The sequence below is a fragment of the Macrotis lagotis genome, chromosome X (assembly GCF_037893015.1).
Source record: "Macrotis lagotis isolate mMagLag1 chromosome X, bilby.v1.9.chrom.fasta, whole genome shotgun sequence".
Lineage (NCBI taxonomy): Eukaryota > Metazoa > Chordata > Mammalia > Peramelemorphia > Peramelidae > Macrotis > Macrotis lagotis.
Window position 1 is genome coordinate 166559384 of NC_133666.1, and position 27200 is coordinate 166586583.

The following is a 27200-nucleotide window of genomic DNA, read 5'->3' on the forward strand; positions in this document are numbered from 1 at the left end:
CATGAACAAAGCTAATATAAAGGGAGAGCAGAAAATATATATATACATACATATATATAATATATATATCAAAGAACTCAGTCAATTTTTTAAAAAAGAACAATTCCTCAACTGATAAATGGTCAAAGGATTTAAAGTCAGTGTTAAGAAGAAATCAAAGTTATCAATAATAATGTAAAATTATGACTAAGACACTAATAAATAAAGAAATGCAAATGAAAACAACTCTGAGGTATAACTTCATGCACTTCTGGTTGACTAACATGATAGAAAAGGGAAGTGACAAATCTTACAGAGAACATGAAAGAATATCTATGCTAATGGACTATTGTTATAGCTGGGAACTGGTCTAAGTTCTAAGAACACTTAAATCTATGTTCAAAGTCCTATGTAGTTTGTTGGTGTTCAGTCATTTCAGTCATGTCTGACTCTTTGTGATCCCATCTGGAGTTTTCTTGGCAAAGCTACTGGAGTTGTTTGCCGTTTTCTTTTCCAACTCATTTTACAAAGGAGAAAACTGAGGTCAATAGGTCTAAGTGACTAGACTAGAGTCACACAATTAAGAAGTGTCTAACATCAGCTCTGAACTGAGGGAGAAGAGTCTTCCTGACACAAGACCTGGTGCTCTATCCACAGTACCACTTAACTTCCCTCCAAAACTATATTTTTTTCACTTAGCAACATTGCTTCTAAAGACATAAAAGAAAAAGGAAAAATAGCATATGTGTACAAATATTTACAGCAGTTATTTTTATGGTAACAATGACTTAAAAACTGAGGGAATTCACTTCATTTGGGATATGGTAGAACAAGCTATGGTATTTAATTGCAATGAAATATTATTCTGCTAGAAGAAATGAGGAAGGAAATTGTTTCAGAAAAAACTGGGAAGGTTTATATGAACTGAAGCAAAGTGAAGTGAACAGAATCAGGAGAACCTTGTTCACAATAAAAATATTGGAATTATAATTATTATAACTATTATAATTACAATACAATAAACTTGAACTAATTATTCTAATTAGTGCAATTATCTATGAAAATCCAAAAGACCTGTGATTAAAAAATGCTATACATCTTCCAGAGAAAGTATTAATGAATTCTGATTGTAGACTAAAAGATTTTTTCACTTTTTTATTTTTTGTAACATGGTTACTATGAAAATATGCTTTACATGGCTATGTATAAACAATGATTATTGTATTTTTTCTTTCTCAAAGCATAAGACTGGGTAGAGGGAGAAAATTTGGAGCTAAAAAGAAAAATAGACTTTTTAAAAATAGTAAAATATATCTTTACAAGACAGATAGCTACTTTTTCTTTTTCTTTTTTGGGGGGGAATTAAAAAAATTATTTTTCCAACTACATGCAAAGATCGTTTTCAACAGTTTTGTAAGGTTTTGAGTTTCACATTTTTTTCTCCCTTCCTTCCTTCCCTCCTACCTTCTCCTTGACAGAGAGTAATCTAATATAGGTAAAGATGTCTAACTATGTTAAACATATTTCCATATTAATCATATTGTGAAAGAAAAATCAGAACAAAAAAGGATAAAAAAATCACGAGTGGGAAGTAAAACATAAAACAACTCTCAACTGAACCTCCAGATAATCTAGTTCTGGCTGTTTCCTTTGATTTCTACCCTTAATATTTTCAAATATCTTTAAACCCGGTATGATATGAAAGCCATTGTATTATCAGTAACCTCATTAGGGTTTGTAAATATTGTATCATTCTTTACACATTAGTTACATTCAAGTTTAAGCAGCCCTGCTCAGTTATAGAAGTCTGATCACTTTGAATGCCAAAAGTTTTGCCCTGTTGAGATTTCTCAGAAGAATAGAATTGTTTTTTAACTTCACTGAAGAACAATTCCTACTCTTGTTCAAATGTGTATCAATTATGTATGTTCAATTCTGTGAGACAGGGAATTTTAATACACAGGGCATCTGTGCTTTTTGAAATATTGCATTTCAATCAATCTGCATTTATTTCTTTTTACTGAATTAGAGTCTCATAGAATTGGAAAAGATGCTTTTTAATATTTTTACTTTTTACTTTCCTCTGGCCACTTTTATTATTTTTCTTCAGACCTGAAACTCTGACTAGATTTCTGATTTAAAAATTAGAGTTTCTGTCAATAATCTATAAGTTTATTGATTTTTTTACTCTGCTTTCTATTTCAAATATTTTGTGTTAATTTTCTTTTCTGTTTTCCTGTATTTGGTATTCATATTCTTTTGCTTAAGAATTTTCTATTGTCTCATCAAACTTTAGACCTATTAGTAGAGACCTGAAACCTAGTTTTATCATTTAAAAATGTTCTGTTGCTTGTTCCATTGCTATATGTTTTGTTGTTGATGATGATGTAATGTGTAATGTGTTCATTGAGATTCTTCATGATCTTTTCTATACTGTAAATTTTCATGTTCATTTTAAAATTCTTTCTTCAGTGATCTTACTTCCGATCTTATATTTTCCTTTATGTTTAACATAATTCTAAGTCTCTCTAGACGCTCTCATATGGCAATTTTCTCTTCTAGAGATGAGATTATTCCTCTGGAGACTTTTCCTTACTTCCATTTACCTCATAGCAATTATTCTTCATACCTTAGCCTCTTTTTTCTTTTTTTTTTCTCTCTCTTTCCACTGGATTTTCCTATCTCTCTCAAGTATGAAGTATAGCGGTCACTCATATACCTAATTCCATTGCTAACACAGAAGTTTGAGCTATTCCAGTTCTAATTTAGACAACCAAGTGACTCTCCTTACTTTCAGAGGTTTACCATATTTATGCCTAGTGTAGGCTCCTGATCAGCTCAGGTTATCCACCATCCTTAACAGGTACCCACCATATCTGACTTTTTTCTTATTTCTTTGGTCTTTTTATTAGTTTTCCTTCCTGATCTTTTCTAGAGGGTTTCTTTCCTTTCTCCTTTGATTTTGTTCTTTGCATCTTTTGTTCTTTGCTCCTTTGTTTCTTTGACTTTTTTGTTGTTTTGAGGTGATGCAAGAAAATTGAACTTATTGATAACTGCCATTTTGCTGAACTCCTTCAAAGGTATTATTTGTTGATATTACATTTCAGAAATTCTCATTACACTACTCTGAGGTAGAATATGGGTTTATTCCTATCTTAAGCGAACTCTACATGGAATGAAATTTTATATATGCACAAATCTGTATATATGTGTATGTAAAATATACAGATTAGAGACCAATTGCTATTTTTATTCACTATTCAATTTTTACTGAGCATAAATAACCTGGTAACTAATGAACTAGAGTGGTTGTCTGTACTTAGAGCAAATGTACAATGCAAGATCATTTGAATTATGAGGGGCAGTATGATGGATAGAGAATTGAACTTGGATACAGAAAGACATTAAAATCCTTTCTCTGATACTAGCTCTGTGATCATTTAACTTTTCTAAGGCTATCTTGCTGAGAGAGTTTGACTAGATAGCCTCTAAAGTCTATTCTGACACTCTACATCTTTGTTATTTATTTATATTCACATTGGTCAGGTAAAAAGATAACCATTTCAAACCATTTTCTGATCATGTTTCTTCATCAAGTTACTAAACATAGTCTTAGAGAATTGCCTGGGTAACTGATAGGTCCAGTGATTTGCACAGTTTCACAGCTAGGATGTGGCAGAGACTGGACTTGGATCTAATTCTCTCTCCCTGACTCAAAAGCAACTCCTCTTCTACATCACACTGCCTCATAAGGCAATTAAAATATTTTTCATGTACATGTACATTTATAGTTTGACAGGAGGGTGGGGTTGCACTACTTTACTCTGAACACTATACCAAATTTTCCAAGTTTACCCTGTGATTTCTTTTTTCCACACATATTTACTGAAAAAGTTTCTTCCTACTGTTGAGTACACAAATAATGACCTAATGCCTCTGATCTTCATTTCACTTTATGCTTGGGAACAGCTTTTTTCAGGTATCTCTTGAGATACCAAGAGTTCTATAGGGAAATGAAGGGTAGACCTATGGGCAAAGGGTAAAAGATATTTTTTCCCTTAAAAAGATTTTATATTATTTTGAGTTTTACTATTTTTCCCCTAATCTTGCTTCCTTCCCCCTTGCCCCCCACAGAAGGCAGTCTGCTAGTCCTTACATTTTTTCCATGGTATACATTGATCTAAGTTGAATATGATGAGAGAGAAATCATATCCTTAAGGAAAAAAAATAAAGTATAATAGATAGTAAAGTTACATAATAAGATATTGGTTTTTTTTTAAATTAAAAGTAATAGTCAGCCAACAAGGTTGCACAGTGGTTAGAATGCCAGCCCTAGAGTCAGGAGTACCTGAGTTCAAATCCGGCCTCAGACACCTGTCTGTGTGGCCTTGGGCAAGCCACTTAACCCTATTTGTCTTACAAAAAAAAAAAGTAATAGTCTTTGGTCTTTGTTTCAAACTCCACAATTCTTTCTCTGGATTCAGATTGCATTCTCCATTGTAGACAGCCCTAAACTGTCCCTGATTGTTGCACTGATGAAACGAGCATGTCCATCAAGGTTGATCATCACCCCCATGTTGCTGTTAGGGTGTACAGTGCTTTGCCACCACAAGCAGGGCATGCTATGAATATTTTTACACAAGTGATGTTTTTAGAGGGTAAAAGATTTGAAAAATATTTGAAAAACAATTAAGTCGGGGCGGCTAGGTGGCATAGTGGATAAAGCACCAGCCCTGGAGTCAGGAGTACCTGGGTTCAAATCTGGTCTCAGACACTTAATAATTACCTAGCTATGTGGCTTTGGGTAAGCCACTTAACCCCATTTGCCTTGCAAAAACCTAAAAAAAAAAAACCCCAATTAAGTCCTTTAACACTGATTGAGCACTCACTGCATGCACTCTACTAGGAGTGAAGGTGGGGAGGATACTGATGAACCAAACAACTTCCATTCCTACCATTAAAGAAGCTAAATTAAATATGCACCTATTATATCTCTCTATATAGATATGTCTTTATACATAACATATTCTATACAAATTATATATTTTCCTGTATGTATTTATAAATATCTATATCTATCTATCTGTTTCTGAATAGAATAGAGTGAATAGAGCACTGACCTTGGAGTCAAGAGGATGGGAGTTTGAATCCAGCCTCAGACATTTACTAGCTGTGTGACCTTGGGCAAGTCACTTAACCCTGATTGCCTTATATCCAGGGCCATCTTCAATTGCCCTGATTCAATCTGGCCACTTTACCCAGATAACGCTGGAGGAGAAAATGAGGCTGGTGATTAGCAAAGCACTCCCTCACTCAAATTCAATTCATGTACTTGTCATGGCATCACCTCCCTAATGTTGTGGTCTTTCTTTGAAAATGAAGGACAAACATTATTATTATTTTTTATTTGTAGTATTTATTATTATTATTATTATTATTATTATTATTATTACAAACACACACAAAAACATTATACACACATCCATAATCGCTTTCATGCTTTCTTTCTTCTCCAGTTTTATTTCCCTTTTCCTTCTGACATTTCTAATAATGAATATTACACAACATTGGCCTGAAATTGCTTTTAGCATTATTCCTCAGAGACACCTAGATCACCCATGATAAGACTGTAGACTTTTATTTGCCTATAGAAAAAATGTACTTTTCATTAGTGCCAATCCAATGTTTTCAAATTCTAATGAAACTAAAAATGCATGAGCACTGTCTTAGATTTATTTTAGAAATAATCTTCTAAAAATTTTCTGTAAGTTTATTGCAAATGAAAATCTTTCCTGAAATCACCTCTAAATGAAATGATGTTCTCTTCATTAAGAATAGTCATTGGTGTACCCTGAGCTGGAGGATGCCAACTCCAAAACAGACTTCTTTGGTTAGCAGCAGGAAAGATGAACTCTTTTAAAGTCTTTGATTCATTTTTTAAAAATCTATTTAAAAATTCTACAAGCTTATTGAAAATGAAAATCTTCCCTGTAATCACTACTGAATGAAACAGTGGTTTTTCCTATTTTCTCTGTTGATTCCATAGAGGATGCCAAATCCAAAATGGGATTCTTTGGTTGAGAAAGCAGGAAATGTGGATTCTTTCAACAGCAATAGAATGTGTAGTTACACTTTAACCACAAAACTTTGCAGGATAATAAAGAGAGCAAACCACTTTGTGGGTTACAAAAGGTTAATCAGCCATATTTTTCTTTAGCCAGTTAGTGATCTGGACAATCTTGTTGTTAAATTTTAGATTCTCCCACATTTTTTGCTGAAGTTCCTCCTGAAGTCTAGGCATGTCTTCCTCTCCTAATATGTTACTGAAAAATTGCTGTAACTAGAAGACAAAAATGAAATAAATCAATAAATCAATCATCTCAATATTCTTACTTGGCTTAGAAGGAAGGAAATAATCATTGATTAAGCATCTGTTATAAGTATTACTTATTATTTCAATCCCTCAACAACCTTGGGAGGGAGATTCTTTTATCATCTCAATTTTATAATTGGGGAAACTGAGGCAGACAGACATTAACTGGCTTGTCCCAGGTCACACGACTACTAAGTGTCTGAGGCTAAAGTTGAACTTGGGTTTTCTTGACTCAGGGTCCAATACTGTATTTATGGTCCCCTTTAGCTGTCTCAATAATTGCCATAAACAGTTACATAGCTTAAAGTCCCTTTACCAGGATGGCTATTGTCCATTTACCAGGTGAGGAAACTAAGGTTCATAGAGGTTACCTGATTTTCTCAAAATCACATGATCAGTAAGTATTCATACAGGAGACTTGATATAGATCTTCCCATTCCAAATTCAAGGATTTTTCTGCTGCTTCAGCATGTATTGAGCTAAAATGTCATTGTAGATAGCCATGTGATGATAAAACAGCCCTGAGTGATATGCTAAAATTTATGACAATCCCTAACTAGAGAAAGGAAAGGGCTTTGAAAAAGAGATCAAAGCTAAATGTGCTCAGAGAACAACTCTACCATTAAATATCAGACAGCACAATGTTTTGTATTGTAAGCTAAAGAAAGCCTAGCAATGAAGGTGCTCATTAATTCAAATCACACAAAATCCCAAAGAGGATCAGACATGATATGTAAAGAAACCTCAGATAGTCGAATGTGCAGCTCCACATACTACAGGCTAGGTAAATGGTAAGGGTGAATGAGCACAGATTATCATAGCTTTGGGTACACAGATTTTCATGAGAGCAAAAAAAAGGTTACATAGGATTCATGGTCTGAGATTCTATACCATGGCTTCTTAATTTTTTTTTGTTCTATGGATCACTTTAGCAGTCTGATAAAACTTGTGAACCCTTTATAAGAAAAATGCATTAACAAGGTATGTAGGATTACAAAGGAGACCAGTTAAATCAAAATAGTTAACAAAATATTGAAAAAAACACCAAATTTCCAGACTCCATTTAAAAAAAAAAGTCTATTTGTTACATCAGGTATTATTCTGCACACTAGAGATAAAAGAAAGCAAAAAATAAGACTAAAACTACCTCCAAGGAGCTCATTTTCTAATAGTGATTCTAATGAATCTAATGGATGCTGACACAGTGATGCACAGAACAAAATATGAACAGGATAATTTGGAGGTGACCTCTGAGGGAAAGGGACAATATGGGAGATTGGGAATGGTTTCTTGCCGAAGGTGGAATTTTTGCTGAGAACTGAAGGAAGCCAAAGAAACCAGAAGATAGGGTGAGGAGGGAGAGAAGCCCAGACATGAGAGACCACCAATTGAAAATGTGGAGTCAGAGAATGAAGTTTCATGTGCAAGGGACAGCAGGTAGGTTAAAGACACTAGCATCAGTACCTAGAAGGGAGTAATGCATAAGAAGACTGAAAAGATAGGAAGCAGCTTTAAATCAAAGTAGGATTTTATGTTTGATGCCAGAGATAATAAAGAGTTACAGGAGTTTGTTGGAAGGAAGTTGGGGGTTAGGGCTGATAACATGATGAGTCCTGCACTTTAGGAAGATGACCTTGCCAGTTGAGTGATGGATGAATTCATGGGGGGAGAAATGAGTCAAGGAGATAAATACTGCCACAATAATCAGGTCATGATGGCCTGTCCTCAGGTGATGATAATGCCAGAAAAGAGAAGGGGGGGATAAAAAGTAATTATTAAAAAGGTAGATATGCCAGGGGAAATGATTTGATATAGTGAGTGAGAGATAGTAGAGTTGAAGATGACACCTAGACTGACAACTTGAGAAGATGATAGTACCCTTATCAGTAAAGTTGGGAAGAGGAGAGACTTTGGGGGAAAAGATATTGAGTTCAGACATATTGAGTTTAAGATGTCTATGGAACAACTAGTCTAAAATATCTACTAGGGCAGATGGGACACTGAAGGTCAAGAAAAAAGCTTCAATTAGCTAAAAAGATCTGAAAATCACCTGCAAAGAAGCTTTGTATTTTAAGTGTGTTTCTTATAAACTGTTGAGTGTTCTCTTTCTTCAAGGTGCTTGTTGAAAGAAGACATGGTCTTCTACTAGAAGACTTACTTTTTCAGAATGAAATAAGCCTGGAGTATGAGTAGATAGGATTGGGTAGGAGTTGATAGAGTATGGTAGGCAAGGTTGGGCAAAAAAAGGACAATATGATGAAGAGAGTGAAGTTGACAATTCTGCCTCACTTAAATCCAATTTAAGCAACTCAAGACATCATCCTTATGGTGTCCTTTTTGAGAAGGAAGGATGAACAACAATGAACTGGCATGGAAATAGTGCATGAGTGCTATGGTGACTCATTGACTGATGAACCAGTCAATTATTGCCTAAGTGGTCAAATGAACTTGAATCAAACAGAGCAGTAAAGGAACTTCTTTCTGCTCTCTGACTGTCCTGTGCTGAGGGAAAAAAGTAGGCATTATAATGCCTGAAGCAAGTGAGCAAGCTCCAGTTCCAGGTGTAGCAAGTTCAAGAACATGGAAAACCTGCTTTTAACCAAATTTTACCATTCCATTCATGCTCCTGGGAACTCATCTACTGATGTTTATTTGAGGAAAAAACTGATGCTCAGGGAAGGAAGGGACCCTAAGTATAACCGTTATTTTCCTAACTAAAGCTTAGATTTGTTGTAACAAATATACCTTATATTCAAATTTTGTTAAAAAAGATTTTTGCTTGGGGCATCTAGGTGATGCAATGGATAGAGCATTGACCCTGGAGTCAGGACGATCTGAATTCAGATCTGGTCTCAGATACTTAATACTTACTTAGCTGTGTGACTTTGGGTAAATCACTTAAACCCATTGCCTTGTCAAAAAAATTTTTGCTTTTTGAAAATAAGAGCTAATATTTTATATCGGATTTGAAGATTTGCAAAAAGCACTTTACATCTGTTGTCTCATTTGAACCTTAAAACAAACCTGTGAATCGGGTGCTAACTTATCCCCATGTAATTATGAGTAAACTATCTTGCCCAGGATTATTCAACTAGTAAGTGTCTGAGACAGGATTTGAGTCTTCCTGATTCCAGGCCTAGCACATTCTCCACTGTGCCACCCAGCTGATGAAATAAATGACTGACTACTCCTAGGGCTGAGTTAAAAACAAGAAAAATACAGATATCACAAGAGATGATTACTGGATAGAAAAACACATGAAATAGATTATCACTCAAGAGAAACTATGAAACAAGCTTGTGCTTATTATATCATTATTATTATTATCATTATTATTATTATTATATGTTATATTTTGGAGAAGAAAATGGCAAATCACTCCAGTATCCTTGCCAAGAAAGCTCCATGGACAAAATCCATGAGATAGACATGACTGAACAATCAAATAACAAAAATGTTATATTTCAATATAAACATAAAGTTATATGCACATGTATGGCTATAAATGCATCATAATACAATATTTTATAATATACTTATTTTATGACAAGAAAAGGTTGATTCAGGAGTTCACTTAACATAGAGGTATCATTAGTTGAGGACAAGAGAAAGATCAACTTCAGAGAGAAAGGCAAATACCAGCCTAGACTTTGATAGAATTTCTTCACCTACAAGTCAATGATATCTAAGAGCTGTTCTCTATTCTATTTCTAGGGAATGCTTATATATTCCAGCAGGAACTATAGCCAAAGCTCTCAGAATATAAAAAGCCCCTGTTTTACTATGATCTAGAGCAGAACAAACAACAAGTATAATCACTTTCCTGGAAGGGATCATAGGTGCCATTGAAGTCACAAACATTTTGGAACCTTACAACATTCATATTTTTGAGAGTCAGTATAGTTTCTAGAAAGATTCTAGATTTAGAATCAACAGAGGTTTGGGTTTGATTTTTGCTCCCAACATTTAACTAGCTGTAACAATTATCAAGTAACACCTTCTGGACTCAGTTTCCTTATCTGTAAAATGGAGATGAATACATCTTCAGTATATATTGCACATGATTGTGGCAAGATCAAATTATATATAATATTGTATATAATATATGTATCTATTGTTAATATATGTATATATATTGTTAATATGTACTATTAAGAAAAGATTAAACTCTAAATTTCCAAATAGCCTTTAAATGAGGATCAAATGAAATATTTGTAAAGTCCTTAGCACAGTGCCTATCTATAGTAGGTGCTTAATAAAGGCTTATTTTCTTCCTTTACTTTTTACACCATATTTTCACATGTTTATCCGGTAGATGGGAGGCCTAGATGCATAATGCTGGACTTGGAATCAGGAATACAAGTTCAAATCACATATAGTGTAATCTCAGCCAATCTTAACCTCTCTCAGTGTTTCCATCTTTGAATAAAGACAATAATAGCACCTACCTCCCAAGAGTGTTAGGAAGAGATATCATGTATGATATATTACACACAGACACAGACACAGACACAGACACAGACACAGACACAGACACAGACACACACACACACACACACACACACTCAGGCTGATTTTTAAATGTTTAATTTCTCTACAAACATTATCAATATTACCATTTCCCAAGATACTTACTTCTTGGACCTGTGAATCAGTGTATATGGGTCTTGCTAAAATATATGCTAGCTTGAAAAAGATGTCTTTTCCAAACCTACAAAACAATGAGATTTCAATCAGTAACAGGGAAAAGTGTGTAAGAGAAAATGATATTTAGTATATGCATGATAAAAGTAAACCCTCAATTCATCTTCCAGCTGCTAAGAAGTATATCCTTTATCAATTTCCCTATAAATGGAGTTCTATTCACATGGGGTTTTCGAAAGTTGTGAATTATCATAAGTATCATTTTATTGGGGGGGAATCCATTATTTACTTAAAAATTAATCTTCCCTTTCATGTGAAATGCTTGTTCCCTTTTTCTCTTTTTAACTTGTATTTCTTTACAAGTAACAATTTTTAAAAATTAATCTTTCTCTCCCACTAAACCTCCCTTTCTAAAAAAAAATGTTCAAAAATAAAAATAAAGCCCTTCATACACATTCCTATAGTTTGACAAAAGAAATCCCCAAATTAGCCATAGCTGAAAAAGTCTTTCTTCATTTGTCATCACCTCCTCTCTACCTGGACAGGAATGGCATGCTTGATTTTCATACTTTTGGACACTTACTTTCCCTCTCAATACAGTGGGTGAAATAATGTCCTGTACCTCTTGTCCAGAAACCTGACAGAGCAGTTAAAAAGTATACAGGCATTCAAATCATGACAAAGATAACTTACACTCAACCAATGTTCATATCATTGAATGAATCTTTGGGTCCTAATTTTGTACACTTTATCTGGGAGTTTACTACTAAAATTATTTTAGAATAAATTCCTATTGAGCTGAGGGAGGGGAGTGAAGAGAGACTGCCGAGCTCTGTCCTCTGCCCCTGGAACAGGACTCTGGGGCTCTGACCACATTCAGATCCTGATCGCAGTCTAGGCCCCCCCATAGAACAGCAGGGCCGCCCACCTCAGCCCCATGGCAGAGCGGGGCGCTTATGGTCATTCACAGACCAGGAGGGAGGACAGAGCCTCACACACTGAGACTCTTGTGGGAGTGTCCCAAAAGCTCAGGAAGCACCCCTAAAACCAGGCCCAGGCTGGGAAAATGAGCAAGCAAAGAAACAAAAGGAAGACTATTGAGAAATTTTGCAAATGAGCCCAAGAAGGATCAAAATACTCAGTCTGAAGATGAGGAAGCACAAGCTTGTGCATCTAAAGACTCCAAGAAAAACAGAAATTGGGCTCAGGCTATGATAGAGCTCAAAAAAGACTTTGAAAATCAAATGAGGGAGCTGGAAGAAAAACTGGGAAAAGAAAGGAGAGAGATGCAGGAAAAACATGAAAATGAAGTCAGCAGCCTAGTCAAGGAAATCCAAAAAAATGCTGAAGAAAATAGCATGCTAAAAACCAGTTTAGGTCAAATGGATAAAACAGTTCAAAAAGTTATTGAGGAGAAGAATGCTTTAAAAAGCAAAATTGGCCAGATGGAAAAAGAGATAAGAAAACTCTCTGAGGAGAACAAATCCTTCAGACAAAGAATGGAATTCAGGGAGATTGATGAATTTACCAGAAATCAGGAATCAATACTTCAAAACCAAAAAAATGAAAAATTAGAAGAAAATGTGAAATATCTCATTGAAAAAACAACTGATATGGAAAACAGACTTAGGAAAGATAATTTAAAAATTATTGGAATACCTGAAAGTCATGATCAGGAAAAGAGCCTTGACATCATTTTCAAAGAATTACTACAGGAAAATTGCCCTGATATTCTAGAAGCAGAGGGCAAAATAGAAATGGAGAGAATCCACCGATACCCCTGAGAAAGAGATCCCAAAAAACCAACCCCTAGGAATATTATAGCCAAGTTCCAGAACTCCCAAGTCAAAATGAAAATATTACAAGCAGCCAGAAGGACACAGTTCAAATATCATGGAGCTGCAGTCAGGATCACACAGGAATTAGCAGCAGCTACATTGGAAGCTCGCAGAGCTTGGAATACAATATACTGGAAGGCAAAAGAGCTTAGAATGCAGCCAAGAATGAACAGCCAAGAATGAACTACCCAGCAAGGCTGAATGTCCTCTTCCAGGGAAAAAGATGGACTTTCAATGAACCAGGGGAATTTCAAATGTTCCTGTTGGAATGGCCAGAGCTGAACAGAAGGTTTGATCTTCAAACTCAGGACTCAGGTGAAGCATGGAGATTGGAGGAGAGGGGGGAAATATGAGGGACTTAATGAGGCTGAACTGCATGTATAGAAAAATGATACTGATAATATTCATATGAACCTTCTCAGTTAATAGAGCAGGTAGAGAGAGCTTTTATAGTTGAAGCACAGGAGAAAGCTGAATTCGAAGATAAAATATGCTGTAAAAATGGAGTCAATAGAAAAAAAGGGAGATGGGATGGGAGAGGGAGGAAGGAGGGGGGGGAATAGTCCAAGATATTTCACATGGGATTTTTTTTATTACAATGAGCTATTGCAATGATGTGGAGGTGGGGAGGCAAGGGGGAATGAGGGAACCTTTGCTCTCATCGGAGGTGGCTGGGAGAGGAAACAGCATGTGTACTCAATGGGGTATAGACATCTGGAGTGGGAGGGGGCGGGGAGCAGGGAGAAGGGGTGGGGATGTGAATAAAGGAGGAGAGGATGGACCATGGGGGGTTAGTGGCCAGATATAACACATTTTCTTTCTTGCTTCTTGCAAGGGGCTGGGATTGGAGGGCCTGCCCAGGACCACAGGGACAGATGGATTCTGGGCCTAAGGGGTGGTATGGGGGCTCAGGGCTTCTTGGCCCCAGGACCAGGGATCTGTCTGCTGCACCACTCAGTGACCCTACAGCAGAGTTGGAGTGAAAGGAGAGAAAATAGAGTACATGGTAGTGGAGAAATAAGAAAGGAGGGAGTTGCGATCAGCAATGGCAATGGTGGAAAAATAGGGAAGTGACTTTTGTGATGGACTTATCATAAAGAATGAGATCCACCCAAAAAAAAAGAATAAATTCCTCTAATTAGTGTTGGAAAATGTTGGAAACCATTGTGTATGAGAACATTGTGAATTATCTTCACCTAGTGTCTTTGAACAACAGAATCTTATCTTACTAAGTACCAGGGGAGTGGGAGTGGATTAGGGACTGGAAAGCACTTTTAATCTGGTAAATAAATGGAGCACATGGAGCACTTGATGGAGTACTTGTCTCCTTTGTAATCATTGTCTCCTGCCCCTCCAACACTCACCTGGGGAATATAAGAGAGTCCAGAAGTGGGACTCCACATAAAAGTCCAGGAAAGGACTCTACAGGAAAAGGTTTTACAAATACCATATAAATTAGTGGGCATTTCCATATAAATTTTAGCAGCAGGATTTTATGAACCAAAAGGGTGGTAAGCTCAGTTCAGTTCAACCAATCTATATACAGGTCTCCAAATATCAGAGATTCTAGATTAAGCCAAATTTTAATATCTGTCTTGTTAATTGAGTTCATGTCTATCTCCCTATAACAGAATAAAGTCACAGAGAACACCTAAGTTTCATGGAAATGATAAAGGTCATATAAGCTGACATATTTGAATTTTCAAAAGAATCCAAGAAAAAACAATAGCAGGTTGCTATAGTTAACAAAATGATTACATACCTGCCCAAAGTTTCACTATAGCTTAAAAAAAGAAACTCAGGACTTTGGGATACATTTAAAAAAAAAAGAAAGATATTAGAATAAAATTAATATGTTGATATTAAAAGTATTTGGTCTACCTGCCCTAAAGCTCAGTACAACTGCTTTACTTCAGAAATATAAAAAACTGAGTTTTTAAGACATAGTGATAAAAGAAAATGGATCAACATCAGTCATTATTTTTTAAATTGCCAATTAGATGAATAAAACTCTAAACCTCTGTCAATTCATTCAGATAAAAGAAAGATTTGAGGAAAAAGACTTGGATAAATTTTTATTTCCAAAATACAAATACATGTTTTTCCAAAACTTTTACTTCACTGATGTGTGGTACTGTAGCTTCCCCTACTCTTATAATTTTGTAACTTCTTTAATTTTAGAGAAGTGCCCAGGGTCAGGACAAGCTGTATGACTGCCTGTGTGAATCATCAGCAGGACTAGAGCCCAGGTCTTGTCATCTCCAAGGCCAGACTTCTATCCACTCCTTCATTTGTTCTTTTTATTATCTTCATAATTAAGGACAAATAAACTTGTTTTAAAGAAAAAGAATAATTTGGGGGTTTGAATTAATCTGACTGGTCCTTGGTTCTAATAAAAATCTCCAACTATTTTCTCAATTATCCATTTTACTTCAACAAGAAGAGTTGGAACAGACTGGTAAAATTGTCAACAATTTTTTGAAAGCCTTGTATGGCAATATTTTCTCCCAGATGAGAGTGAATGACTCACCCTATTTTCATTAGTAAAGTGAACTTGCTTTTTTCAGTTTGATTGAGGGAGAATGAGATCTTACTGAATGTTACTGAACATGTCAGAATTATAAAATAATCAAAAGCTGTTATGATATGATATGATGGCTTCTCCAAGAATAAACAAGACTCTGTCTGGGCCCAAGTAATACTTAATAATTGACTCTTGAAAGCTAGCTATGTCTATTCCTGGCCTTGTGGTATTGTAAAGCACTGACAAAATCCATATTTGTCCTCTGCAAAGCCCTTCCCAGAATACATCACTCATTGTGCTTTCCTTAAGTTTAGGCCAGGGATTGACAAAAGACTGAATCACAAAACCCAGGGTGGAGGGGAAAAGGGGGAGGACAGGATAGGGTTCTGGGAGGAGGAGAAACTCTATGGTTAGGTGATGAAAACTAACATCTAGACATATAGAAAAGACCTTTTTTAAGAATTTATTATGTAACAGACACTATATCAAGTTATGAAAATTCAAATGCAAGTAAAAAGATAATTCCAATCCTCAGGGAACTTACATTCTAACAGGGGGAGACAGCTCATAAAACACCATGAGGCAAAGATGTAAAAATCAGGTGTAAAGTGAGTGCGGCAGACCTCAGCACTTCCTCAGATGGAACTGAGGTTGGAACTACCTAATTAGAGGAGGGAACCAATATGGTTGAGATAGGAAGTCTACAGCATTAAGAACAAAGTCTGATCAAAGTGATAAACTCTTTTTCAAATGCTGATTGCTGGAGGGATCCCCAAGGGGATAGAATGGTAAAGTCCAGAGGATTATGACTATGGTTCTGCCATAAAGAATGATGAATGCCAAATACATCAGGTTCTTAAAATAAGCACTCTAATTTACTCCACATTTGAGAAATGGGCAGTGGGTGGAGAAATTAAGTTGTGACAACCTGACTGTCTAAAGCAGAAAGATTCTTCTCCAAGTCTTATATTCAGATGAATCTAGAGGATTTCCCATAAGCTCTGACTCTTTACAGAAATTATTCAACAATTCAACAAAGCTCACAAGGTCATGAATTGTATTTCTACTTCTTTTAGATGCTTACAGACATTCCATTTTGCTCTCTTACACAACACTACATGGTACTTTTCTCCACCGAAGTCTTTTTCCAATATATTGTGTTGGTCCAAAGGTGACCTGGGGTTATCAAAAATCATATCAACTGAGCACAAGCTCTATTGCTGTCCACAATGCAGGGAATGTTGTATAAGGATAAACCCAGTTAAGATCAGAAAGGCTAAATCATTAGAACCTTAGACATCATCCTCAAGCTTTTTAAGTGCCTTTAGTATTCTGTCAAAGCCTTTAGAGCCCTTCTGAGAGGGGTATTTTCAAATGCATCAAAGAAAATACATAGAATTTAAAAGGAAAACCAATTATATAAAAGTGTACTTATATAATTAAGTGGTCCAAGTGAAGTTGATAATATAAGTTTAAATCTGGCCCCAGTTTAAATCTGGCCTCAGATACATCCTAGCTGTGTGACCCTAGGCAAGTCCCTTTACCTGGTCCTTAACTTCAAAATGGGGATAATAATAGCTTCTACCTCCTGGATTACTGCCAGGATCAAATAAGATAATATTCAAATAGCTCTTATCACAAAGTCTAGCAAATAGTAGGTGCTAACTAAATGCTTACTGATTATTGGCTGATCCCATCCTTCCTCTTCTTAAAAACTTTTAATGGCTTCCTTTCATTTATCAAATAAACCAGAAATTCCTTTTCCTTAAAGTCAAAGCCTTCCACAATTGGACAACAACAACATGCCACACTTGTGGTCATACATGACATTACTAACTTCATGTTCCAGCCAGGTCAGCCTGTTCTCTAACCTCAGTCTTCATCCTACGCTCCCCCATCTCAAGGTCTTTGTTTACTTTGATATTTTGCTAATCTTCTCCCTCCCCTTTGATTGTTTTCTCCTTTAGAATATGGTCTTTTGACATTTCTCTCACTGAATCCCTATCATTTAGCATTACTAATACACCTTGCACATTCTTTTGGTCCAGGTGGGTAATTTTATTGGTGTAGTGCATTTGCCAAGGCAGATTCACAGTTCTGTAATTCACATTCACAGAGGTTTGCTTGAAGTACTTAAAGTTCAGTAACTTGCTCAGAATCACAAAACTGGTATGTGTCAGAGACAGAACTTAAACTCAGGTCTTCCTGACTCTGAGGTCAGGTTTCCATCTACTTTGTCACACTAATTCTATTGCACACAGAACAGCTGTGCAATCTATCCTAAAATACCACTTTTTTATTAAATGTGTATAGCAGCAGTTAGGTGCACAAGTAGATAGAACATCTACCCTGGATTCAGGAGGATTGATTTCAAAATCCAGTCTCAGATATTTGATACTTGCTAGCTGTGTGACCTTGAACAAGTCACTTAACCACATTGCCCTCCAAAAAAATAGAAAAGAAAAATGTGCACACTAAGAGACATTTAATACTTACTATATAACACATTTAGATATTTCTCTTTCCTAAAATATTTTATAATTTACAAAGCAATGCATTTGCTTTTATAAACACTTAACAAAGAACATCTTTTCTCTTCATAATGGTCCAGACCTGAAAAATTCATTGATGAATATCTGCTAAAAGCTCCCAAAGCACAGTGTAGACCACATTGAGTCCATGTCATAAATAATGAAGCTTAGTCAGAGACAAAAAAGGGCTTTTCCTCCTTTTTCAAGTTGTTAATTTGTGGTGTGGCAGGATAAGAGAGTCTCAAATTTTTCTTTCATTATTTCAAAGGATTTATGGGACTAATCTAAACCAGAGTAGAGCTTCTCACATGAAACCAATGATCCAAACAAGTAGAACCCCAATTCCTAACTTACCTTTTATTTACAGCTTGCCAGTTGTTGATTAAAAATTCCTTTGCTACAAGCCGGCCCACTTCAGAGGATGCCACATTTGTAAGGATGTTTGATGCCTCATTAATGAACAAGTTTTCATCCAAAGAATATTCCATAAACCTGTCAAATGGGCATAAAAAAATTCAAAACAATCCTAAGTATTTTGTTTAAGTAAATGGAATTTATTGTGAAATTTTTAAATTTCAAAATGCACTGCTTTCTGTAGTGCCAAACAGACATATTTGCTTCAGTACTGATTCGATGGGTTCAATCCCCCCCCCCCCCTTTTAGGAACTAAAATAAATTTATCCCTTAGGAACCTTTGAGATAAACTGATGATAATCACCTGTAAAGTATCCATGGAACTTTGCTGCAGCTCATTGCCCTTATTAGATCAAACTTCTGTAAGTTCAATTTGTTACTCTTATAAGCACTCAACAAAAATTCCCATTCACTGTCACTTCCCATGGCAACACCGAAACACATAACTTCATGTTGAATGAGATTAGAGTTTCTGTAAAATGTAATATACAATCGATCTCATAATTATTTGCTCTCATTAGTTGTTTTGAAGTTGACATTACTGTGAGATTTTTAAAAAAAGTAATTTAGAGGCATGATATATGATAAAGTTAGAAAATACAGGGTCCAAAGAAGGTTTAGAATTATCATTAAATTTAAAAGTAAAAGAATGACACATCAATGAAATATAGGGTTAAGAAACCAACTTGACATTTAAGAAACATTCTTAAGTCAGAACTGTATTGACAGAAAAAAAGGGAGAAATAGCAAATGAATTGTAAAAGAAGGAATTAGAAACAATCTATTAGAATAATCCAGAAACAAGATTCCAAAATTGCCTTTATAAATAAATATAACACATAATATTTATATATACATATATATTTGCTTATGAAGTTTGATTATTTATAATGTTACCAGCAGTTTTTGCATGTGTAGCTAATCTTTTTTTTTTATACAGTGTTAAATTCTGAAGAAGTAAAATAACATAGAATCACTATAATTTGGAAAATTATACACAGACCAAAACATTGATGCAAGTGGATAGTAATGTAGGTTGCAAAGGCACTGGGATCAAATCAATTAAATTAGTATACAAATTAACATCAAGAATTTGAGTAGAAGGCAAGGGAAAATATTAGATGACAGAAGAAAAAATTTCCCAAACTTTCATATCATTTAACATTAGTGTTAAGGGGAGTTTAAGAAAGGAGAGGTGACAATAAGGGTTAGCCAAATAAAAAGAGGACAACTATTACAGGCTAGGAGAATTGAGAAATAAATATAATGGAATGTGTCAGAATAGCATAAACTTTAGGAGAAATTATAATATTACTCTTACTTAAAGGTCTCTGAATGATTCATCCACTTTGAGAATATTTCCCTTGACAGCTGTAGACAGTCTTCAAGTCCTAACCAACATGCTGTTTCAAATACAGGTCTCAGTGATAGTCTTAAAAAGTCCAAGAAAAACAGTTTATTTTGCATTACTAAGTTCATTTTTCCTTTAAACTAAGAATTATTAAAAAAAAAAAGACTGCCAGTAAATCAATGTCAAGAAAAAAAACAGATTTATGAAAAAGACATATGGTGAAGATTTGGACAAGTACTTGTTGAGGGACTCTGGGACACCAAAAACAAAACAAAACAAAACTCTAAGACTAGCTCTTTTTTTTTGGAAAGTTAGAAATCAATTACTGATCCCCTCTCTCCCTTCCCAAACATTCTATATAGGAAGTATAGCAGGTATCTGAGACAACATTCTAAAAAACTTAAGTCCCTTCCTACTTTACTTTAAACTGAGTTTTATTCTTTCTTCCCAGTTAAGATTAGATATGTTGAGGAGAATGGGAACAGGAAAGGAAACAAAAAACTAAACATTAATATTACATTCTCCAACTACAGTTCACCTTGGTCTAACAAGAATCACCCCTTCTGAAGTCTATTCAACACAAAGGAATGCATGTTCAGAGTCACATAAAGAACTCTTCTATCTACCTGAGCATGAACAATAAATTGAGTTCAGTTTCCTTTTCCTTCCCTCCTAACTCCTATCCATAATAGATAATAGATGACCAATGTGGGATATGTAACCTAATTTCCCAGGTTTTGGGGGAAAGAGGCAGGTGAAGCAAAGAATCATCCGTGTTGAAAACAGACCATTTCAGTTCATTTAAACAATATAATTTTCAACCAACAATGGAAAGAAATAGTGCTAAATTTAGAGAATCAGAGTTCACATTTCAGGTTGGCCATTTATTACTTTCTAAACTTGTATGTCACTGCATGAGTCACAGTCTCTATGGGTCTAAATTTTTGTCAAAAGTAAGATGGTGGGGTTGTGCTAGATGATTTCAAAAATTTCTTTCAGCTCTAAAACTATAGTCCTGTAATCTTTACTTACTTCTAAGCATTTTTCCTATAAATCCTCCTCTTACCTACATACTCTCTCACATATAAGTCTTGCCTTTTTCCAAGAACCTGTCTACCCACTATATTATTTTGTCATGAATTCATACTCTAATCTAGTATCACAAGCTGAGATAGAGTTATGGAGACAAAGGAAAAAGTCTAAGGAGATATTTTAGAGATTATATGCACAGATATAATCTTTAATGGAAATATATATATATATATATATATATATATATATATTTAGATTGATGTCAATAATGATATCCCTCAAATATCCATACAAATGAATATAGATATTTGGATCGAGATGGTTATCTCTCACCTATATTTGAAGGATATTAATACAGATATAAATATTCTTTTATATCTACAAATTTCATTCCCTAATTCTACCCATAAATGAAAGCAACAAATTTCACACATGCAGGATATTGGGCATAGGAAACCAGAGAAAGAATGTGAGTGACTTAACAGGGCAAACAGAGAGAATTAGATGGAATACATCTCCAGTAGCCTACCCCTTCATTATCTAGCTTCACACATGGTGACTTCCATCCTACTGTTTTTCCAAGCTGTCTTCAAGTTCTATAATTTTTAAAAAAATGTTTGGCTTTATTCTATCCAAATACCTTTTTAAGAGAGCAAATAAACTTATTTATATTGAAGTATAAATGCAATGTGTAAAGACTTCATAGAGTTATTTTTATAAGTACAGAATTTTAAGGATAAACAAAGAGGCTTTTTTATTGATGTTATTCACCTTTGAACTTACCAAACATTTTAAATCATACTAAAGAGACTAGTCTTGTTCCACATGATTCATCGCTACTACTTGAAAACAACATAAAGTATATATACTTCCTGGATGTGATTCAATAGTTTAGAGTTTATATGTGTAGAACAACACATTTTTATGTGTATATGTTTATCTCTAATACTATAAATATTCAGGTTTCCATCCCAAAAAAGAGTCCTTCCAAAGATGGATGATATCAATGAAGCTTTCTTAATTACATATGTATGTGATACTCTTTTAAATCAAAAAAAGATATGTACTATAAAGGATGCTTATTCAAATCTATTATTTCATTCAATCATCTATACTTCAAGTAATACTCACATAGCTATTTTGTCATCTTGTAAGGTATTTTCACGAATTTTAGTTGAATAAATATGCCACATTGGGGTAAGCCTCTTCAATAAATATTCCTAAAATGACAGAAGAAAACATATTACTGTCAGTAACCAATATTGAATTAACCTAAAATTTCTTTTTTTAACCAAAAAGATATGATAAAAGATAAAGATTTGATTTTTTCTTCAGAAATTTCTACTTAATATATTAAATGATCAAAATGGTTCAAATGTTCTTCCAAACAAGTATTCCATTATGAAAATTCCCTTCCAAGGAAATTAATTTTAATAGCTATAAATCTAGGATTCTCTAAAAAAGGGAAGTTTTTCTACAAGGGCCAAGTTCTATCCAAATTCCCATATTTTATAACATACTCTTCCTCATCCCTCTTAATTCTAGTTCCTTCCCTTTGATGATTATGTCCTATGTATCCTGTCTATTACTGTTTTATGCATAGTTGTTTGCAGGTTGTCTTTCTATTTAGATTCTGAGCTCCTTAAGAGCAGAGACCCTCTTTTGTCTTTCTTTGTGTCTTAACACAGAGCCTGGCACAGAAATATTTACTAACTCCCTGTCTGGCATTGACTTCTCCATCACTGTTGAATTTTCCACTAACTGGAAGTTCTTCCTTATTAATTATAGATAAAATCAAGTAAGAAGCTTATACTTATTAGACCATCTAAAAGTTACCTTGAGACAAGAGAGAGGAAATTGTTTTATAACTGTTGAGCTTATAGGTCTTTGTTCAGTCTAGACACTTTGATCTATGTGCCTAACACTTGAAAGCAAGTAAGTGGACTCCAAGAAAACAAAAAGTTAGAAACACTTAATGAAATAGCTAACTGTGATTTTTTTGTTGTTAAAAATATACTAGAAAATTGTTGAATTTGGGTTTACAAAACAGTTGGCTATCCTTAGTATTACTCTACATCTAGCTCTAAGGGAAATGATACCCAATATTTATGGCTCTAGTCTAAGACAAATATGTCAGGACTCCAAGTTGCCAGAAATGCTACCTTTTCAATAGCCCTCTCATATTTTCCAATAAAATTGGTCCTCTATCAAATATTTTTTCCTTTCTTTCTTTTTAAAATATGTATTTATTTATTTGTTTTTGACTATTTAGCCCTAGTAGAACCTTTTAGGAAACTGAGAAAATGAACCACAAGAAGTAAACTAGAGAATGAACTGCCACAAGATGCCAGCAGAAGTAGAGGAAAAAATTTGTTAATGTGTATCAAAGAAATGTTACCTTAAATAATGCATATACATTATGGTTATTCATATTGAAAAAAAGATCAGGAGGTAGTAGGTTCATCAAAACTTTATTCCACACTATGACTTCTTCTTCTTTGGCAAGATATTTGGTTAAATCAAGGGCAGTCTCAAGTTCAATATAACCGTGCCTATTTTAGGGGAAGAAAAAAAATCCTTGTTAAATGAGTTAAATATTTTCCTTCCACATTTTATTAGTACTTCTATCAAATGAGATAAAATATGTAAAGCACTTTACAAGTCTTAGATTATTATATAAATGCTAACTATTGTTATCATGTCTAAATAATTTAAAAGCCAGAGTTTAAAGGGAAAAATTATGGATAAAATATATCTCAGTAAGTATTGCTGGAAGGTTTTATATTTCAATTTTTTAACCTAGGAAGTCAGATTCATAGAAATATATAAATTCCCAGTACAATATTACTTTAATCAATAGGAATCTACTTATTCCTGAACTAATCATATTTTCCTTAATAATCATTTATGACAATCACATAAACTTCTAAACTTTTTTTTTTTAGATTTTTGGAAGTCAAGTGGTGTTAAGTGGCTTGCCCAAGGCCACACAGCTAGGTAATTATTAAGTTTCTGAGACCGGATTTGAACCCAGATACTCCTGACTCCAAGGCTGGTGCTTTATCCATTACACCACCTAGCCGCCCCCAAACTTCTAAACTTTTAAAATACATTCATATACAGGATTTCTTTTAAATCCCTGAACAATCTGTGAAATAGGTGCTTTAAACTTTAACCTCTACATAAGTGAGTACTCCCTTCACCACACAAATAACAACTCCTTTACACTTTAGCAGAATTTGCATAAATTGCTATGACAAAGAATTCATCAGTCAGTCAGTTGGGAAAATTCTGGAAATAAATCTCTCTGAATTTAACTAGGTTTATTCTCTTTTGATAGAATCACAGAATCTTACAGGTTGACTTCAGAATTGTCATCTGGTTCAATCCAATATTTGAACAGGAAGACCCTCTAAAACATCCTTGTTAGAGTCATCTGGACTCCAAATGGTCCATTCCATATTTTAATAGTTCAGTTAGGAATCATCATCATCATCATCATCATCATCATCATCATCATCATCATCATCACAACAATAATAATAATATCTATCATGGATACAGGACTTTAAATTTGCAAATATTCTCTCATTTGGTCCTTACAACAACACTGGGAAGTATATGCTATTATTCCCATTTTGCAATTGAGAGAACTGAAGCATAGAGAGGATAAATGACTTGCCCAGGATCTCACAATGTTTAAGACTGATTTGAACTACAGTCATGAATCCAGCGTCAGTTCTCTATCCATTGAGCCATCTTATCTGCCTCTAATATGCATTGAATTACATGATTTCAATTCTAAGAAATCTTAGCAGAAGGTAATATCAGACTGAAACTAACAAGAGTAAGTTCAATAGTGATAAAAATATGAAGTCCTACATTTAGGTTAAAAAACAAGCACCCAAGGATAGGAAAGGTAAAAAGTTCATGTAAAAAAAATGTTCTATGGGTTTTAGTGAAATATAAGCTCAACTTGACTCAGTCAAAAAAATCAACGTGATCTCAGGCAGCATTAATGACTTCCAGAGGAAGGGAGGAGTTTCTCTGATATTCTGCCCAGTTAGAAAATATGAATAAATGAAGAGGAATTAAATGCTATGGGTAGGGCACTGTACTAGTAATAATAATCCTAAAGCAAAGATATTGCTTCCTCTCCAGAAGCTTACATTCTAATTGGAAGAGACATATCTGGGACACTGCATCTGTTTTTAGATGGTGCATTTATGAAGGAATACTGACAATCTGGGTACTAGCTATTATTATTGTTGTTGTTTGTTGTTCAGCTTCCTTGAGGCAGAGATTTTTTAGTGATTATTTATTGATTAGTAGCATCATTCTAATTCAACTACAATCATTCTAGAAGGGAAGTATGAAAGGAATTTCAAGAATTAAGGAGTTAAAAGTAATATTAAAGGGAAGCAATGAGTGTGGATCACTTATTTAAGTAATATGACAGAAAACAAAAGCAGGTGTGGGGGGAAAATCTTTCTTACATCTTAGATTTTTTTTACTATAAATGCTCTTAATTTTGAATGGGTATTATTTTCTTCATCTCAAGTCCTCCTTTGATGCTTAATGCCCCAAGGTGATCCCAAACTAATAACACAGAACATCACAGAATATACCAGCAAGCACAAATTATTCTCTGTGTACCTCTGTATTCTCTGTGTAGATTGTTTTCCATGGATCAATCGAGATGTGTTAGGAGAAGCTCAATGACAAAAAGTTTACCCAAAATGAAGATTTATTGTATCAATAAAGACTGTCTACTAAGAGATAGAAGAGTTCCAATCCATACTGATGAGGGATCATACATCCAGATGATCTCACAGATGCTTGCAATATTCAAACATGCATTATTTTGTCATTTAAAATACTCAGTAGTATCTATTTCCAAATAAAATCACAGTATCATACTGTGAAATTTTGGGAAAGGTCAAAGTCCATAAATAAATGCCATTATGACAATAATTTCATTAACAATATTTTTCTTAATCACATGTGATTTCCCCCTTATTTCAAGCAGTTTTTCATACAACAAAATCCCAATTCAACCAAAAAAGTCATCTACATTGAAATAGGATATATATTTTAATATAAGTTATGAATATAGGTTATGAGAGTGGTAAATAATTAAAAAAACCAGGTCCCCTAAAATAAAGTCATTAGGAAAAATTAATAAGTATACTCACTGAGCTAATGAAAAGGCATCCTCAAACAGCTTTAGCCTGTCAGTGACAGGAATAACCTATATAAACACAGAAATTACCAAGTCAGAATAAATCTTGTTCAGAAAGAAAATTAATCATTTTAAAATCTCAATGCTTGATAAGTACTTATTATGTTTGTTTTTAGTAAGTTGTTACATCATAGTATGGCATCATAGAGAAAACTGGCCTTAAAACTCAGAGGAACAGGAGAAATCTGTTAGATCAAATTTAATAGCACATGGCTCTCCTCAAGGATGTCTAAAATTGGGAAAGAAACCAGAACCCTGGGTTCTCAATTGCTGGCCCAAGGTCATGCTCTTGGCTAATGGCAGGTGAGGATTCTTGATTCTCCATCCAGTTCTATTTCTATCACACTAGAGTCCAAACAAAATTATCAACATAAAATTTGGCCTGCTATATTTGGACAAATATTTAATTAATTCACCACCCAAAAGCTCCTAGATTTATTGAATATAGAATACCATCTGTGGTTGCTGTTGCAGCACCAGACCAAATAATTTCACTAATGCTAACCAACCTACTGCCTACTGCATGTTCCCCAGTCCTGTTCTAGATGGTCAGGTGCCCATGTTAATTGATGCTTCTTTGTCACTGGTTGGAGTGAAGTACTTCTTTAATTACCTGGAATAATTTAATCACATTTTTCTTTGTTTTATCTTATATATGACTGCTATCCCCAGGAGTGCAGAATTCTTGTTTTCCTTGTCTATGTTTCTTCCTAAACACCAGGACAATGCTAGGTTAAATTGTGAGCACTCAGGTAAATATTTGATGTGTTGAATTGACTTGAAAGGAGAGAACTGACTCAGTCAAGTTTGGTTTTTTTTTTGGTTGGATAATCCACTGTAATTTAGATAAACTAGGAGTGATAACATTTCATACATTTCTTACATTCAATTTTGTTGTTTTTGTTGAGTCAAACTCTTCATGAACCCATTTAGGATATTCTTGACAAAGATATTGAAGTGGTTTACCATTTCCTTTTCCAGCTCATTTTACATATGAAGAAACTTGGATTGAGTGATTTGCCCAGTAAGTGTCTGAGGCTGGATTTGAACTCATGTGTTCCTGACTTCAGGTCCAGTTCTCTAGTTACTATGCCATCCCCTACATCCAAAATTCATAAGAATTCTGGAAACCCCTTAAGCATTTTCTCTCTACCTTTTATTTATTTGTTCAACCAATTGTTTTTAAAAAAAATAATGAATATATTCACTATTGAAGCTAGAAAGAAGTCAATACTGTAATGAACAGTTTTTTTATGAAGAGGAATGCTTTTA

At 34.5% G+C, this 27200-nt stretch overlaps 1 protein-coding gene across 1 annotated transcript in view; it reads right to left on the reverse strand.

Annotated features, from left to right (window-relative positions):
• Positions 1 to 5448: 5448 nt before the first annotated feature.
• Positions 5449 to 27200, reverse strand: part of LVRN (laeverin) — a 53142-nt gene continuing 31390 nt past the window's right edge. Inside the window, exons 14-21 of the mRNA XM_074203902.1 lie at positions 25882 to 25937; positions 23085 to 23238; positions 21818 to 21906; positions 19625 to 19735; positions 18608 to 18775; positions 18244 to 18381; positions 10988 to 11063; positions 5449 to 6319 (exon numbers count right to left, since the gene is read on the reverse strand). Coding sequence (XP_074060003.1) covers positions 6173 to 6319; positions 10988 to 11063; positions 18244 to 18381; positions 18608 to 18775; positions 19625 to 19735; positions 21818 to 21906; positions 23085 to 23238; positions 25882 to 25937 — 939 coding nt within the window. The 3' untranslated portion in view covers positions 5449 to 6172. The remainder of the gene's footprint in view (positions 6320 to 10987; positions 11064 to 18243; positions 18382 to 18607; positions 18776 to 19624; positions 19736 to 21817; positions 21907 to 23084; positions 23239 to 25881; positions 25938 to 27200) is intronic.